General features: G+C 38.6%; 1 protein-coding gene across 1 annotated transcript in view; it reads right to left on the bottom strand.

The window, feature by feature from the left end:
- NBAS (NBAS subunit of NRZ tethering complex) overlaps nt 1–17,778 on the bottom strand; it is a 394,400-nt gene that overhangs the window by 186,686 nt on the left and 189,936 nt on the right. Inside the window, exons 31-32 of the mRNA XM_026454698.1 lie at nt 14,264–14,377; nt 1,104–1,217 (exon numbers count right to left, since the gene is read on the bottom strand). Of these exons, the coding sequence (XP_026310483.1) occupies nt 1,104–1,217; nt 14,264–14,377 (228 nt within the window). The remainder of the gene's footprint in view (nt 1–1,103; nt 1,218–14,263; nt 14,378–17,778) is intronic.

Below are 17,778 nucleotides of genomic sequence, written 5' to 3' on the forward strand. Positions count from 1 at the left end.
GAAGTGAAGCCCTGCATTTTAACCACTCCCTATTAATGTATTGAGAGTGGATAGAAAGATGTGCTTGGGCCTTCACATATTCAAGCATAGCCATGGAAAGTTGACAATTTAGTACAGAGCTCATGATAAGAAAAAAAAAAAAAAAAAAACTCCCTATCACACTGAAGAATGTGTTCTTTAAATGAGAAATTATTCTACAATAAAATCTCATTATCCTGCAGAGACTTGAATTTGAATTTCAATATGAAGAATTTTGGAGTTGCAAAACCCTTCCCAATTTCTCAATGTCGGTTTGAAAAGCACTACAAGATCTGGCATGGTTTGGATCTGGGTCCCACCCAAACCTCATGTTGAAATGTACTCCCCAGTGCTGGGGGTGGGGCCTTGGGGGAGGTGATCAGATCATGGGGTGATTTCTCATGGTTTAACATCATATCCCCTTGGTGCTGTCGTTGTAATAGTGAGTCCCTGTAAGCTCTGGTTGTTTAAAAGTGCGTAGTCCCTCCCTCGTCTCTCTCTTCCTTCTGCTCCAGCCAGGTAAGCCTTCTGCTCCCACTCTGCCTTCTGCCATGAGTGAAAGTTCCCTGAAGTCTTCCTGGAGGCAGATGCTGCCATGCTTCCTGTATAGCTTGCAGAACCGTGAGCCAATTAAACCTCTTTCCTTTATAAATTACCCAGTCTCAGGTATTTCTTTATAGCATTTGAGAACGAACTAATACACTATCTTTAAAAAAAATTAAAGAATGGAAATATTGACTGTATAGACACAAACTAAATAATCTAAAAATTAAAACTTTCTCTTAGATAACAAATACAGGAAATAGCATTAAAATATTTTACATAAAATTATTTTTAAATTACAAGCATGTTTTTAATAGAAAGCAACCAAAATCTCAAATAAAATGTAATGTCTGAATCTGTTAAAATGTTTATATCAGCATATAAGTACATAGCCTATATACTTACCAGTGCTCAAAAAATGTATCTCAAGCCTCAATGTGGCTGGCTTACCAATCAGGTCAATTGATATCAGAACAGACCTTTTCCATTATTCATCACATAAAGAGGACATGAGCAAAGTGTTAAATAAGCTGTCTACTCACCTGTGGCCATCAGCTCCTGACAATGCATATTGGCTGCTTTGTAGTCATGGAAGCAAAGTGCTTGCTCTACTAAAAGGACTAGAACCTGTCCCCGCCTTTCTTCTGGGTCCTCACCTGTAAGTCCAAGCAAAGGACTTAATGATTATGACAAGCAACATCAATTGATAAAAGCGCTTGTTAACACTGTCTTTCAAATTACTTCAGAAATAAAACAGAGAGATTAGACGGATTTGCAATGACGAGAGGAAAAAGTTGCTTTGACCTTTCAATCCACTTATGAAGCATGGAATTAGCTGTCAGTCTCCTAAGAGATCAATGATTAATATTAGTTCCTAATTAAAATATCCAAACCAGCAAGTCCAAAATCAGGGTAGTTTGGAGCCCTACAAAAAAGTCTTGGTATTACCATGGTAAGGGAAGGAGAAGAAAATTTATGTTTCCAAAAGAAAGCAGGTTATAAAAGGGGCTTGAAAAATAATGACCAGCAGATTAAAAGAATGGACGAAGATGATGCAGCAATAAACTTCTCATATTAAAAATTCAACTACTATTTAGAAATTGGAATGCAAACGTTGTCCAGAGCACTGGCAAAGATTGTTCCTTAACAAATTCTCGTTGGGCTCCTCCGAGCCTTACTGGGGCCCTGTCCTTGGACATATCCTTGAGAGCCCAATTTTAGCAAAACTTCTGCTGTCAGTTGTAGCCAGAATCCTCCACTCTGGATATCTGGTCATCCCTGATATCTGATCAAATCCCTCGTCCCCGCCACCAACTCCCAGATGTTATCTGGCCACCCTGGCCAGCCCTCAGGCAAGAATTTGTACCCTGTCAGGTGGTTTAACCAGAATGCCTCCTTACCCCAATGATTCTTCTTTGTAACTTTCCATCTGCCCCAACTTAGGTTCCAACATAAGTAAAACCCAACTCAATGGAAACACTAAAATCAGAAATAACCAACTGTACTCTAACTAGGGACTACCCACATAAACTAATCAAGTACTTTCTTTGTCCACAAACACCTTATAAAATTTTCCCATCACATCCACTCAGAAGAGCCCTGAACCACTTTGAGTTTGGTGCTGCCCGATTCATGAATTGCTGTCTGTTGAAAATAAACCCTTTAAAATTTTTATGTGCATAAGTTTACTTTTAACAAGCCCAATTTCTCTCTCTTACTGCAAAATTCCATTGCAGTAGTCCCTATACCTATAGTGCAGAGTCTCTCCTACAATTTTTTGTTTGTTTGTTTGTTTGAAGAGACAGGTCTCCCTATGTTGCACAGGCTGGTCTTAAACTCCTGGGCTCAAGTGATCCTCATGCCTCAGCCTCTCATTTAAACATGCATCAGGGATACTTTTTTCATTAACAGCACCCATGGATCTCAATCACACAGATATATGTATATAAAAATGGGGATGAAAAATACAACTTATAATATCTTAAAGCAAGTCTTATATTAACTTTACCCTGTGTAAACAGAATCACTGTGAGATAAATAGGAATGGGATATGGCTCCCCCTTTATGTATTTTTTCTTTTTTTCTTCTCTTGTCCAACTGATCACAAAACCCACACCATGACCTTGCTGGCAATATACCCACTAACCCTGGGGCTTTAGTCATACCAAGAGAACGGCCATTCTTCAGTGCTCTCATAATGTTTGGCCATGCCTTTTACTTAAAGAATTCTGGGAAATGAACTTAAGAAAATCTAAATATCAAACCAAGGTTGTGGAGTGTCTCCCCTGGGGAACAAAGGCTGGAAATGGATTTGCAGCCTGTTGCTACCAGCCAGACCACCAAGTGACCCATTACCTTAGGTAACTATGGCAACCAAATTAACACCAACCTGCATACCCTACCACTCACGTGCACTGCCCAGCCCAGTCGGTGTACTTTACCACAGATATCAATTCCTGCTCTTTGCCTAAAAACAAAAACAACAACAAAAAATCCCTACTACTTTTTTTTCAGGGAGTCTACAGAGAGTCCTTGTGCCTCTGCTGTCTCCCATGTGCTTGAGCCCAAGTCCTAAAATAAAAGCCTTGTCTAGGAAAGCTGCTTGGCCGTGTGCGTGTGTGCATGTATTTATTTAGAGATGCGGTTTCTCTCTGTTGCCCAGGCTGAAATGCAGTGGCACTACCACTGCTCACTGCAACCTCGACCTCCCAGATTCAAGAAATCCTCCCACCTCAGCCTACAGAGTCACTGGGCCTACAGGGACATACCACTAAACCTGGCTAACTTTTTTATTTTTTGTACAGACAGGGTCTTGCTATGTTACTCAGGTCAGTCTCGAACTCCTGGACTGAAGCAATCCTCCTGCCTTAGCCTCCCAAAGTGTTGGGATTAGAGGCGTGAACCACCACACCTGGCTTGTGTTCATTTTTATTACACAATAAAGGAGGAGCCAAACGGCCTGTGATCTGCAGCAACCACAACTTTACTATGCTAGCCAATACACTGTCTACATTAAATTAAACAATGATTTTTGATGTTTTTTCCTTCTAAAGGCTAACAGAATGAAAATAATTTGGGGCTCAAGGGATCACAGTTCTGGCATACAGGTTATTTCAAAGTGAAAATATCTGAGCCACGGAAGATGCAGAAAGAAATTCTAACTGAATTTATCTTATCTGAATAAAGCAGAGTCTCCCTAAAATAGAACTGCAGTTAAACCCCCTCCACAGGAGTTTCCTGAGAACTCAGTTGGCATACAGACTGTCACTTAGCATTAAAAAGCCCAACAGAACCTTCTATACTTTCCCACTGAAGCCCTAGCCCCTCCCACCCCATCCCCCTTTTCATTAAGTTGGTATATAAACCTTACTTCTTGCTATTCAAGAGTTATTAATAACTAAGTGACTTCTGCATGCATGTGTAAAAAAAATGTTGTTTTTCTCCTGTCTATTGTCAATTAACTCACAGGCCCCCTGATCAACCATTTGAAACAAAGTAGACGAAGAAAAAGGTTTCCTCCCAACAGGGACTTTAAACATTTTTGCTAGGTCTTTTAAAAGCATTTTCCCCTTTGAACGATCTTAAATGACAACTATAAAGGGGGAAACCCCTTAAACACAAAGTAAGTTTATAGTTTCACTGACAGTGCTCATCTTTTATTATCAGACTCAGTTTCCAGAGTCTAAAAAATACACAAGAAAAATTCAGCTCATTTTAAAAGAACTAAAATTATTTTCCCAAAAGTATTTTTAGAAAATATTTTTTAAAATATTTTACATAAAATATAGGTTTTCGTTGCCCTTGCAACATATTCCTTTACTTTTCGCTTGCTTAAAAACAATTTATTTCAATGGTAGGCCATCAGGACAAAAAAAAAATTGTGATTATCTTTTTAATAATCTTTATTATCTATTAAAACGTAAGCTTTTGGTGGACAGGGGTTGGTTCATAGTTGGATGCTCAATACCCAGCATCAAGTAATGTACATAACAGAGAGGCTCAAAAAAATACAGTCAGGAGTTGCTTAGCAAGAGGTATACATTCTATGACATGTATCATTAGGCAATTCCATCTTGAGCAAACATCACAGAGTGCACTCACATAAACCTAGATGGTACAGCCTACTACACACCTAGGCTATATGGTAGAGCTCCTAGACTACAAACCTGTACAGTATGTTTCTGTACTGAATACTATGGGCAACTGGAATGCAATGGTAAGAATTATGTGTATCTAACCACAGAAAAGGTACAGTACAAATATTGTACAAAAGATAAAAAATGGTAACCCTGTATAGGACATTTACCATGGATGGAGTTTACAGGACTGGAAGTTGCTCTGGGTGAGTCAGTTTGTTGGGTGGTAAGTGAATGTGAAAGCCAGGGATATGACTGCACGCTACTGCAGACTTTATAAACACTCTACACTGAGGCTACATGAAATTTAGTAAAAAAAAAAAAAAAAAAAAAAATTCTTTCTTCAGTAATAAGTTAACTATAGGTTACCATAACTTAAAAAAACTGAACAAAACAAAAAACAGAATCTCACTGTGTCACCTAGGCTGGAGTGTAACGGCATGATCAACAGTTACATAACTCACTGTAACCTCATGAACTCCTTAGTTCAAGGCAGCCTGCTGTCTCAGCATCCTAAGTAGTTAGGCCTACAAGCATGCATCATCACACCCAGGAAATTTTTTATTTTTTGTAGAGACAGGATTTCACTGTTTCACAGGATGGTGTGGAAGTCCTGGCCTCAAGTGATTCACTTGCCTCAACCTTCCAAAGTGTTGGGATTAGAGGCCTGAGCTGAAATGTTGAGCCTTTTTTTTTTTTTTTTAACTTTTTAAAACTTTTCTTGTTAAATGCTAAGACACAAACACACACATTAGTCTAGCCCAAAAACAGGGTCAGGACATCAATATCACTTTCTTCCACCTCCACATATTGTTCCATTTGGAAGGACTTCGGGGCCATAACACATGGAGCTATCATCTCCTATGATATCACTGCCTTCCGAAATCCCTCCTGAAGGACCTGCCTGAGGCTATTTTACAGTTAACTTTTTTCTTTTATGAACAGGAGGCACACCTTTGAAAATAACATAGTATAGTAAATATATAAGCCAGTAACATAGTCATTTAGTCTCTTTACCAAGAATTATGTACCAACATAATTATATGTGACAAACTTCCACAACTGGCTGTATAGGAAGTTTACATCTCCATTACCACAAGAAGGTGACTAATGTGTTATAGCGTCTTATGTCACTAGGCGATAGGAATTTTCAGCTCTATTTTAATTTTATGGAACCACCACTGCATATGAGATCATTGTTGACCAAAATGTCATGTACCACTGCTGTGCAGTATGACTGTAAATTCTCAATAAAACAGGCACAGAGGCCAGGCACCGTGGCTCACACCTATAATACTAGCATTTTGGGAGGCCGAGGTGGGTGGATCACTTGAGGTCAGGAATTCAAGACCAGCCTGGCCAACATGCTGAAATCCCGTCTCTACTAAAAATACAAAAATTAGATTACAATCATGTCATCTGCAAACAGGGACAATTTGACTTCCTCTTTTCCTAATTTAATACCCTTTATTTCTTTCTCCTGCCTGATTGCCCTGGTCAGAACTTCCAAAACTATGTTGAATAGGAATAGTGAGAGAGGGCATCCCTGTCTTGTGCCAGTTTTTAAAGGGAATGCTTCCAGGTTTTGCCCATTCAGTATGATATCAGCTGTGGGTTGATCATAATAGCTCTTATTATTTTGAGATACGTCCCAACAATACCTAATTTATTGAGAGTTTTTAAGCATGAAGGGCTGTTAAATTTTGTCAAAGGCCTTTTCTGCATCTATTAAGATAATTATGTCATGTTTGTCTTTGGTTCTGTTTATGACGGATTACATTTATTGATTTGCGTATGTTGAACCAGGCTTGCATCCCAGGGATGAGGCCCACTTGAACATGGTGGATAAGCTTTTTGATGTGCTGCTGGACTCGGTTTGCCAGTATTTTATTGAGGATTTTTGCATCGGTGTTCATCAGGCATATTGGTCTAAAATTCTCTTTTTATGTTGTGTCTCTGCCAGGCTTTGGTATCAGGATGATGCTGGCCTCAAAAAATGAGTTAGGGAGGATTCCCTCTTTTTCTATTGATTGGAATAGTTTCAGAAGGAATAGTACCAGCTTCTCTTTGTACCTCTGGTAGAATTCGGCTGTGAATCCATCTGGTCCTGGACTTTTTTGGTTGGTAGGCTGTTAATTATTGCCTCAATTTCAGAGCCTGCTATTGCCACCTTCTTCCAGATTTAGTCTTGGGAGGGTGTATGTGTCCAGGAATTTCTCCATTTCTTCTAGATTTCTAGTTTATTTGCATAGAGGTGTTTATAGTATTCTCTGATGGTAGTTTGTATTTCTGTGGAATCAGTGGTGATATTCCCGTTATCACTTTTTATTGCGTCTATTTGATTCTTCTCTCTTTTCTTCTTTATTAGTCTTGCTAGTGGTCTATCAATTTTGTTGATCTTTTCAAAAAACCAGCTCCTGGATTCACGGATTTTTTGAAGGGTTTTTTGTGTCTCTATCTCCTTTAGTTCTGCTCTGATCTTAGTTATTTCTTGCCTTCTGCTAACTTTTGAATGTGTTTGCTCTTGCTTCTCTAGTTCTTTTAATTGTGATGTTAGGGTGTCAGTTTTAGATCTTTCCTGCTTTCTCGTGGGCATTTAGTGCTATAAATTTCCCTCTACACACTGCTTTAAATGTGTCCCAGAGATTCTGGTATGCTGTGTATTTGTTCTCATCGGTTTCAAAGAACACCTTTATTTCTGCCTTCATTTCATTATGTACCCAGTAGTCATTCAGAAGCAGGCTGTTCAGTTTCCATGTAGTTGGACAGTTTTGAGCTAGGTTCTTAATCCTGAGTTCTAGTTTCATTGCACTGTGGTGGGAGTGACAGTTTATTATAATGTTCTGTTCTTATACTTTTGCTGAGGAGTGCTTTACTTCCAACTACATGGTCCATTTTGGAATAAGTGCAATGTGGTGCTGAGAAGAATGTATATTCTGTTGACTTGGCATGGAAAGTTCTGTAGATGTCTATTAGGTCCGCTTGGTGCAGAGCTGAGTTCAATTCCTGGATATCCTTGTTAACTTTCTGTCTCATTGATCTGTCTAATAATGTTGACAAAGGGGTGTTAAAGTCTCCCATTATTATTGTGTGGGAATCTAAGTCTCTTTGTAGCTTTCTAAGGACTTGCTTTATGACTCTGGGTGCTCCTGTATTGGGTGCATATACATTTAGGATAGTTAGCTCTTCTTGTTGAATTGATCCCTTTACCAGTGTGTAATGGCCTTCTTTGTCTCTTTTGATCTTTGTGGGTTTAAAGTCTGTTTTATCAGAGACTAGGATTGCAACCCCTGCCTTTTTCTGTTTTCCATTTGCTTGGTAGATCTTCCTCCATTCCTTTATTTTGAGCCTATGTGTGTCTCTGCACGTGAGATGGGTCTCCTGAATACAGCACACTGATCGGTCTTGACTCTTTATCCAATTTGCTCAATGAAATAAAAGAGGACACAAACATATGGAAGAACGTTCCATGCTCATGGATAGCAAGAATCAATATAGTGAAAATGGCCATATTGCCCAAGGTAATTTATAGATTCAATGCCATCCTCATCAAGCTGCCAGTGACTTTCTTCACAGAATTGGAAAAAACTACTTTAAAGTTCATATGGAACCAAAAAAGAGCCTGCATTGCCAAGACAATCCTAAGCCAAAAGAATAAAGCTGGAGGCGTCACGCTACCTGACTTTAAACTATACTAAAAGGCTACAGTAACCAAAACAGCATGGTACTGGTACCAAAACAGAGATATAGACCAATGGAACAGAACACAGCCCTCAGAAAGAATACCACACATCTACAACCATCTGATCTTTGACAAACTTGACAAAAACAAGAAATGAGGAAAGGATTCCCTATTTAATAAATGGTGATGGGAAAACTGGCTAGCCATATGCAGAAAGCTGAAAATGGATCCCTTCCTTACACCTTATACAAAGATTAATTCAAGATGTATTAGACACTTAAATGTTAGGCCTAAAACCATAAAAACCCTAGAAGAAAACCTACGTAATACCATTCAGGACATAGGCATGGGCAAGGACTTAATGACTAAAATGCCAAAAGCAATGGCAACGAAAACCAAAATTGACAAATGGGATCTAATTAAACTAAAGCGCCTCTGTGTGGCAAAAGAAACTACCATCGGCGTGAACAGGCAACCTACAGAATGGGAGAAAAATTTTGCAATCTACTCATCTGACAAAGGGCTAATATCCAGAATCTACAAAGAACTTAAACGAATTTACAAGAAAAAATCAAATAACCCCATCAAAAAGTGGGCAAAGGATATGAACAGACAGTTCTCAAAAGAAGACATTTATGCAGCCAATGGACACACGAAAAAATGCTCATCATCACTGGCCATCAGAGAAATGCAAATCAAAACTACAAAGAGATACCGTCTCACACCAGTTAGAATGGCAATCATTAAAAAGTCAGGAAACAACAGGTGCTGGAGAGGATGTGGAGAAATAGGAACACTTTTACACTGTTGGTGGGAGTGTAAATTAGTTCAACCTTTGTGGAAGACAGTGTGGAAATTCCTCAAGGATCTAAAACTAGAAATACCAGCTGACCCAGCCATCTCATTACTGGGTATATATCCAAAGGATTATAAATTATGCTGCTATAAAGACACATACACACATATGTTTACTGTAGCACTATTCACAATAGCAAAGATTTGGAACCAACCCAAATGTCCTACAATGATTGACTGGATTAAGAAAATGTGGCACATATACACCATGGAATACTATGCAGCCATAAAAAAGGATGAGTTTATGTCCTTTGTAGGGACATGGATGAAGCTAGAAACCATCATTCTCAGCAAACTATCACAAGGACAGAAAACCAAACACCACATGTTCTCACTCATAGGTGAGAACTGAACAATGAGAACACTTGGACACAGGAAGGGGAACATCACACACCGGGGCCTGTTGTGGGGTGGGGGGAACGGGGAGGGATAGCATTAGGAGATACAGCTAATGTAAATGACAAGTTAATGGGTGCAGCACACCAACATGGCACATGTATACATATGTAACAAACCTGCATGTTGTGCACATGTACCTTAGAACTTGAAATATAATATAAATAAATAAATAAAATTTAAAAAATAAAAGTACAAAAATTAGCTAGGATGGTGGCGGATGCCTGTAATTCCAGCTACTTGGGAGGCTGAAGTATGAGAATTATTTGAACCCAAGAGGTAGAGGTGGCAGTGAGCCAAGATCGTGCCACCGCATTCCAGCCTGGGTGACAGAGTGAGACTCTGGCTCAAAAAAAGAAAAACACAAAAATGGCATAGATTAAATTCGGAATGTCATTTTCAATTATAAGACAAATAATTCAGCTACAAAACAAATACAATGTAATTTGGATATGTAGCCTAAAAAGGACAAAAATCTAAAATATTTCATATTTTAAAGAGCCTGAAAATTATTTTTATTATTTCCAGGAAATGTCCGGGCACAGTGGCTCATGCCTGTAATCCCAGCACTTTGGGAGGCCAAGGCAGGCGGATCACCTGAGGTCAGGAGTTCAAAACCAGCCTGATCAACATGGAGAAACCCCATCTCTACTAAAAATACAAAAAATTAGCCGGATTTGGTGGCACATGCCTGTAATCCCAGCTACTTGGGAGGCTGAGGCAGGAGAATCACTTGAACCCAGGAGGCGGAGGCTGCGATGAGCTGAGATCATGCCATTGTACTCTAGCCTGAGAAACAGGAGTGAAACGCTGTCTCAAAAAAAAAAAAAAATAGTAATATATATATATATATATATATATTTCCAGGAAAAAATAGAAAATATGTATAGGACCCTTGATTTTCTAAGCTATAATATGGTTTGGAGGAAAAAGCAAACATGTTACAGAAGGGGTTGAATAAAACTTTAAAAATGTGTCCCTATCCATCTTCTTTATGTGCTTCATAAGTTTAAATAAAATCCAAGGCAAGTATTGGCCCAGTCTATTCTAAAAAGATTCTAGGGCCAGGTATGGAGACTCATTGCTTGGTGGTGAACTGCTTGAGCCCAGGAGTTCAAAACCAGCCTGGACAAAATAGTGAGACCTTGTCTCTGTAAACAAAAACCTAAAAAATAAAGTAATAAAATAAAGAAAGAACTAGTGGTTAGGGAGAGATTCCCACCTGTGAATGACAGCTTCAGGCCATGTCCACAGAGTTTCCTCCTGCTCCTGATCTCTTCCTGACTGACTACCTATGGATTTCAGACTTACTTAGCCAATCCCCATAGTAGTACAAGCCCAGTCCTGGTAATGAAGTCTCTAACATGTATCTCTCCTACAGTTTCTGCTCCTCTGGTTGAGTCCTGACTAACAGACCAGGTATCTAAACTACTCAGTCTCTTTCATAACCTCATTTGGATGCATTCCTTTCTCTTATGTTATCAGATCAATTAATTTTTGTTTTGAGATGTGGTAAAATCTGCTGAATGTCTATGAAAACAGCCAGATGCAAAGGTCTTGTGAATGAAATGAAGGACAATAAAGTCCACTCAAAAAAGGTGGAAACATAGAATACTAGTAAAGGGTTTAACTTAAAACCTCTTAACTATGAAATCCTCAATAATTATTTAACTTTTCTCTATTCCTATCTCCTTACTTTCAAAATGAGTTTCCTATTTCTGCCTATAAAGGACAGAGAAGGAACTGAGATAAGTATTAAAGCATAAAATGAGTATTATTATTGTTGTTAATGGAAATTTTTTATAAAGATATGCCAAACAGTTATCTTTCAAAGTTATTTAACTGCTTTTAATTCAAGAAAATTCCAATCTGAGCAGGTGGATTAAATGAAAAATGTAAGCAAAGGGCTCATCTGAGTGATTTAGTCCTACAAATAAAGTGGAAGTGATGGTGTGTGACTTCCAAGACCACATCACAAAAGGCATTACATCTTCCTCTCTGCTTTCTTGTGAATCAAATCGCTCTAGGAGAAACCAGCTGCCATGTTGACAGAACACACTCGAGCAGCCCAAAGGAAAGTTATATGTAGCAGGAAACTGAGGCCTCTTACCAACAGCCATAAAGGACTGAGGCCCCCTGCCAAGAGCCATGTGAATGAGCCTTCTTAGAAGCAGAACCTTCAGCCCCATTAGTGCCTTTGGGCGGGGTCTGTAAATATTCCTCGTGAAGTTGGTAAGGTCTGTGTAACTGCGTCCAAGAATAAAATACACTGGAAATGAAGCAGGCCAAATACCAAGGCTAGATTTGAAAATGCAGGTGGTGGTCACATCTGTAATTCCAGCACTTTGGGAGGCCGAGGCAGGTGGATCACCTGAAGTTAGGAGTTTGAGACCAGCCTGACCAGCATGGGGAAACCCCGTTTCTACTAAAAATACAAAATTAGCTGGGTGTGGTGGTGCATGCCTGTAATCCCAGCTACTCGAGAGGCTGAGGCAGGAGACTCGCTTGAACCCGGGAGGCACAGGTTGCAGTGAGCCGAGATAGCGCCATTGCACTCCAGCCTGGGCAACAACAGCGAAACTGCATCTCAAGAAAAAAAAGAAAATGCCTTGAAGATTTTGCTGGATACTCCTGGAGCACTGACTCCAGAAGCCTTCTGCCAACAAGAAGGAAGTCTGGGTACTCTGAGACCATCAAATGGAAAAAGTACAAGGAGAAATCATAGAGAGAAGAGCTGCCTGTAAAGTCCTGTAGCAGCCCCCAGCTATTTAAGTCTTCCCAGCCCAAGTACCCAGACATATGAGTAATGCAGCCTTTGACATGAGTCCATCCCTACCCACGATCTGATGCAATTTCGTAAAAGACCATGACCTGCTTAGCTGAGCCCAATCTCCAGAGGGGATTGAGAAAATCTCTTTTCTCTTTTTCTGGAGAGAGAAAAATAAATGGTTGTTTTTTAAGCCACCAGGTTTTGGGTGGTTCGTAAAGCAGTAACAGATAACCAAAACTCTCTATAAGGTAAAGGCCACCTGCTTTATGATAACTTTCTTAATTCCCCAGGCAAAAATTAGCATGGCCTTTCTTCAAGTCTTCTAATATTTGTTTACATAAGCCATGCACTAGGATCACATCCTGTGTTGGCAGCATAATTACTTGTTTCCCTGGCTCTCTAAGAGTCTAAATTCTCAGAGGGCAGCAGCTATGTGTAACAGAACTTTGTATCCGCAGTACCTAGCAGAAAAAAATTACTTTCTCTCTTCCCATTAAAAATTCATATAGATTACCAAGACCACAGGTATTCCTGTTACTATGTTAACACATCAAGAGGAAACAAATCCTAGTAGGAGCATAAAAATGCAGATGACACCTCTGAGCTGCTTTGTTAGCTTCTGTGGCCTGGATCCTTATGGAATTCTTGCCTGATGATCAGAGTTTACAGAGCACTTTCACATGCATTAACTCATTTGGGTCTCTCATAACTTCATGGGTGAAGAAAGGGGGTATCATTCCTATTTTCCAGATGCAGAAAATGGAATTAAACTAATTTAGCAAATGTGTGGCATAGAGTTAGAACCTGAACTGGTGTTCTGACTCCACACGCACTGTTCTCCCCATTCGTTCCAGATGTCTCACAATGGATAACTGGCCCTAATCACACGACCATCACATTGCCATGTGCAAGTCCAAAGATAAAGATGCTGATGCTATACCTTCACACAGACTAGAAAAGGATAAGTGACACACACGATTACTAAAACTAGAGACCTTAAGAGTCCTACATATTACAATTATAAAATATTTAGTCCATTAAATATGTTAAATATATATGTGGCTTAGAGGAATCCAATTTGAAACCACTGCTTATACAACCAAATGACCAACAACTGTTCTTGCAGAGATCAGCATAAGACAAAATTACAAAAAAAAAAAAAAAAAAAAAAAAAAAAAAAAAAAGGTATTAAAAAGACTGGTGAGCAGAACAATGTAGTTAAGGAAATATGAAATGTAGAGTCAAAAAGACTTTCCTTAAAAGCCAAAGCCTACTATTTAACCTTGCTGGGCAAAATATTTAACTTCTCTGATCTCCAACTTCCCTTACAAAATGAGAATACCAAAATCAACATCATTTATGAGATGATTAAATGAGATACAATACATGAAAACGCCACCAAATAGTAAATGCATAAAGTTTTCTAACAAATTGTTCAGGTTCAAACACAAAACCAAATTTAGACACTGAAGGTGAACTGGTAAGGTTGGTTTGTTTTATATGTAAGTTTTCTGATTATAAATGACTTCTGCTCCTGATCACACAACCACTTTGAGGCACCCTGAATAAGCCTGTCTTCATTTAAATAACAGATGGTTCCAGAAGCTCAATATTGGCACATTTATATAACATGCCAATTTTTCTAGAAAATACTAATCCTTCCCCAAGATGCTCTTCTTAGCTAGTTGAGAGGCTGAGGCAGGAGGATTACACTGCACTCCAGCCTCAGCAACAGAGCGAGACCCCATCTAATAAAAAAGATGTTCTTCTGATACCTTAAGTATATATTCTGCTATTCTCCTGCAATGATGTCAAGAATAATACAGAAAGCTTATTCTGCAGTTTAGTACTCAAAAGACTTACCTGCAACCCTCAGCAGCTCAGCAAGGCCCAGAAGCTTGGTAGATTGTTTATAGCATGTCGGGGACTGGGAAATACACTCCTTGATGAGACTGATCCGATCAGGGCACAATCGCACTACAAAAGAAAGACATATTAGAGACTTGGACCAGGGACATCACAAAAGGGTGTCAATGGCCTTCCTAACACAAGGCATCCAAAGAAAATGAAAATTGTGTAAGGCTTCAGATGAAGGAGAATTAAGTAAAAGTAAAAGGCATGTTTAACAAACGGCAAAATTATTATTGCTTCTGAGTAAATAATGTACAACCTTGATCTTTTCTTTATAACCAAAATTCTGAAGCATAGGAAACGAAGTATTAATCTGAAACTAGAAAAAGCTGTGTCACTATTTTATGTACCATGTTGGGACTTAGGGAAAAATTTAAACAAGACAGTATTTGTATATGACACCTAGTATTATACTAGCCCCCTCACACCTCACCCCCTAAGCCCCATTCCTTGCTCTAAATATCCATTTGCTATCTCCACTCATCACCCCAGTTTGGAGGGCAGGAGTCTTCAAAGTGCTTACTGTTGCAATTTATTAACCTTTCTCCAAACATAAGCCCAATTTTCTCACATAAACTGGATATTAGGAAAATAAAACACATCTGATCAAACCAAGTCAAACTATGAAGAAATGAAAATCACATTTAAAAAACCTTAGACAAAAGGTACTACGAATATTCTAGGAACAAATGGTACTTATTTACAGTAGAGATGGCAACCTGTAAGAAACACGGCACTGCCAGGGAGACTGGCCCCCAGTAATTGTAATAACAAACAACTACGATAATAACAGCTATTGTGAAAGGAATACGACGAGCTACATCTCAGGCACTGTTGGGGGTGCTTTAATGTATATTAACCCTGCACAGCAAACTCTTATTAATAGAAGGCAGGTACTATTATCCTCAAGAGAAGAAACTGAGGTGCAGAAAGGTTAAGTACTTTGGCAAAGGTCACTGAAAAAGTGATGGGACCGAAATTCAACACAGCTGGCTAAATGTTTTCACACCTTGAATCTATCCTTTCCTAAATCAGTGGCTGTTCTCCATACATCTTGTGTTCTCTGAAAACGTCTACATAGGTGAGAGGGGCCAGGGAGATAAAGAACAGAGGTGGTGTTTTTTCTCTGGAATGGGCTTTTTGGGGGAAGGTAAGGATTTATTACAATTTAATGTTAAACTCATAAAAGGTTGCAAGGAAAGTACAAAGAAATCCTCTATATACTCTTTGTTGAGGTTAACAGATGATTAATAATTTGTGCCTTCACACATGCCCATGTGCAATCATGCACACACACCCTCCCTGCTTCCTTCCTCTGTATATTCACACACAAATATGTATATGCACAAATACTTATACATGTACAAATACATATACATATTTATAATACACATGTATACATGTGCATATATACACAGTTACACATATATACACACAAATATACATACACATTTATTTTTTTCTGAACCATTTGAGAATAAGTTGCAAATAACATTTCTCTTTATTGCTAAATACTTCAGTGTGTGTTTCCTAATGTTTTGACTCTCTCTTTTTTTTTTTGAGATGGAATCTCCCTCTGTTGCCCAGGCTGGAGTGCAGTGGCACAATCTCAGCTTACTGCAACGTCTGCCTCCCAGGTTCAAGCTATTCTTCTGTCTCAGTCTCCCCAGAAGCTGGGACTACAGGCACGTGCCACCACGCCTGGCTAATTTTTGTATTCTTAGTAGCGATGGGGTTTCACCATATTGGCCAGGCTGGTCTAGAATTCCTGACCTTGTGATCTTCCCTCCTCTGCCTCCCAAAGTGCTAGGATTATAGGCGTGGGCCAACACACCTGACCTAGACTCTCTTAAAATGAATCTTTATGTATCTACAATAATTCTGTTGTGTGTGGCCTTCACTATAAAATATAAAGTAAATGTACTCTTCAGTTACTTCCTTCAAAATCACCATTGCTAATACCTACATCTGAGTATAGCTTCTACAGATTGTATTACTCTTCCCAATTATCCACTGCAACTATTCATATCCCAAATTCCTGCTTCAGTAACAGAAGGCTTGGCCCTGTGACATCTACAAGGCAATTAATGTGAGTGGAAATGATACATGCCACTTCCGAGTGAACACTGTTATCTTAACAGTGGAATTGTGGAATTCCACTACAGATCTTTCCCCTCTACTGTGACAAGGCCGTGTCTCGTGGGGTGGTGCTGCAGCCAATCAAAGTGGACACGACTGTGAGCAAGGAATAAGTCTGTTATCACATATTATGGAGATCCTGAGTTTTTCACTACAGCACAATCGTAAAAACTCACCGATACAGTATACTTCAAGCCTTTCCGTGCCTTATCACAATAAAAATATTGTGAATTTTTTCCTCAATATCTGCTACTATTTTGTGGGGCTTTTTCCAGATTCAGTAACATATGATAATTATGAGATAGGTACTTTTAACATATTTCTAATTTGATTTTCAAAACAAAACTTGTCGCAGATATTATCTGCATTCTGCTATGTAAAAATCTGGAGTTTTCATAGCTGCTTTTACGGCTTTGTTGATGAATTACTGTATTCTTCTTAGAGAAGCTCTAGCTTTAGTAATTCTACTAAACTGACTTTCTTACTTTTACCACTCTTTTTCTAGCTCAATAAAATCAAGGTAGAGAACTGAAACCACACACAGCAATGGATCATCACTTTCTCTAAACTTCCATTTAATGGAACACTCATCTTTAATTATTTGTCTCCTATTGCCCTAAGCAACACACACTACTAATATTTGAAATATATTAAACAAATTTGGAGAGCAGGATTCTAATAGATTGCAATTACCCTGTTCAAATGACTTTTTACTTTATTTACTTACGTATTTTCTGATCCTCTGGACAATCACTATTCCAGTTCCCTTTTTCTGCTGATTTAGGGCCTGTTTAATTATATTTCAAAATGTGAATTCTCAGTTAAATAAATTCAAGCCCTAGATATTACTATCTTTCTAAGAAGGAAGAAGTGCTCAACTCCAAAAATTCCTTTCCAAACTGAATGAATGAGCATGAAAAAGACATGTATGTATGTACCTTTTAATAATTAAAGATAAACTAATTTTCCTGTAGAAATCATGAAAATATCTGAAGTGATTTTTTAAAAACCTTTTATAAAATACATGTATACATACACACACACAGACATATGTGTGCCTGTGTGTCTCAAATGTAAAAAGCATTTTCTAACTGGCTACCTATATTCCAAATGCCCCTCAAACAATAGTTATGCAATATCAATTTCAGTCACTCGGGAATGGCAACAAAGGTCCACAACATATGAAGTTACTAGTGATGTTGTGGAAGTATTATACAAATTTGAATTGTGTAGGCCAGGAAGGTGTAATACGCAGGAGTCAGACATTTAGCTGACCAGTAAGAGGATAAGAGTTTCCTTCTTTTTTTTTTTTTTTTTTTTTTTTTTTT

This window comes from Piliocolobus tephrosceles, chromosome 15, assembly GCF_002776525.5.
Source record: "Piliocolobus tephrosceles isolate RC106 chromosome 15, ASM277652v3, whole genome shotgun sequence".
In the NCBI taxonomy this organism is placed as follows: Eukaryota; Metazoa; Chordata; class Mammalia; order Primates; family Cercopithecidae; genus Piliocolobus; species Piliocolobus tephrosceles.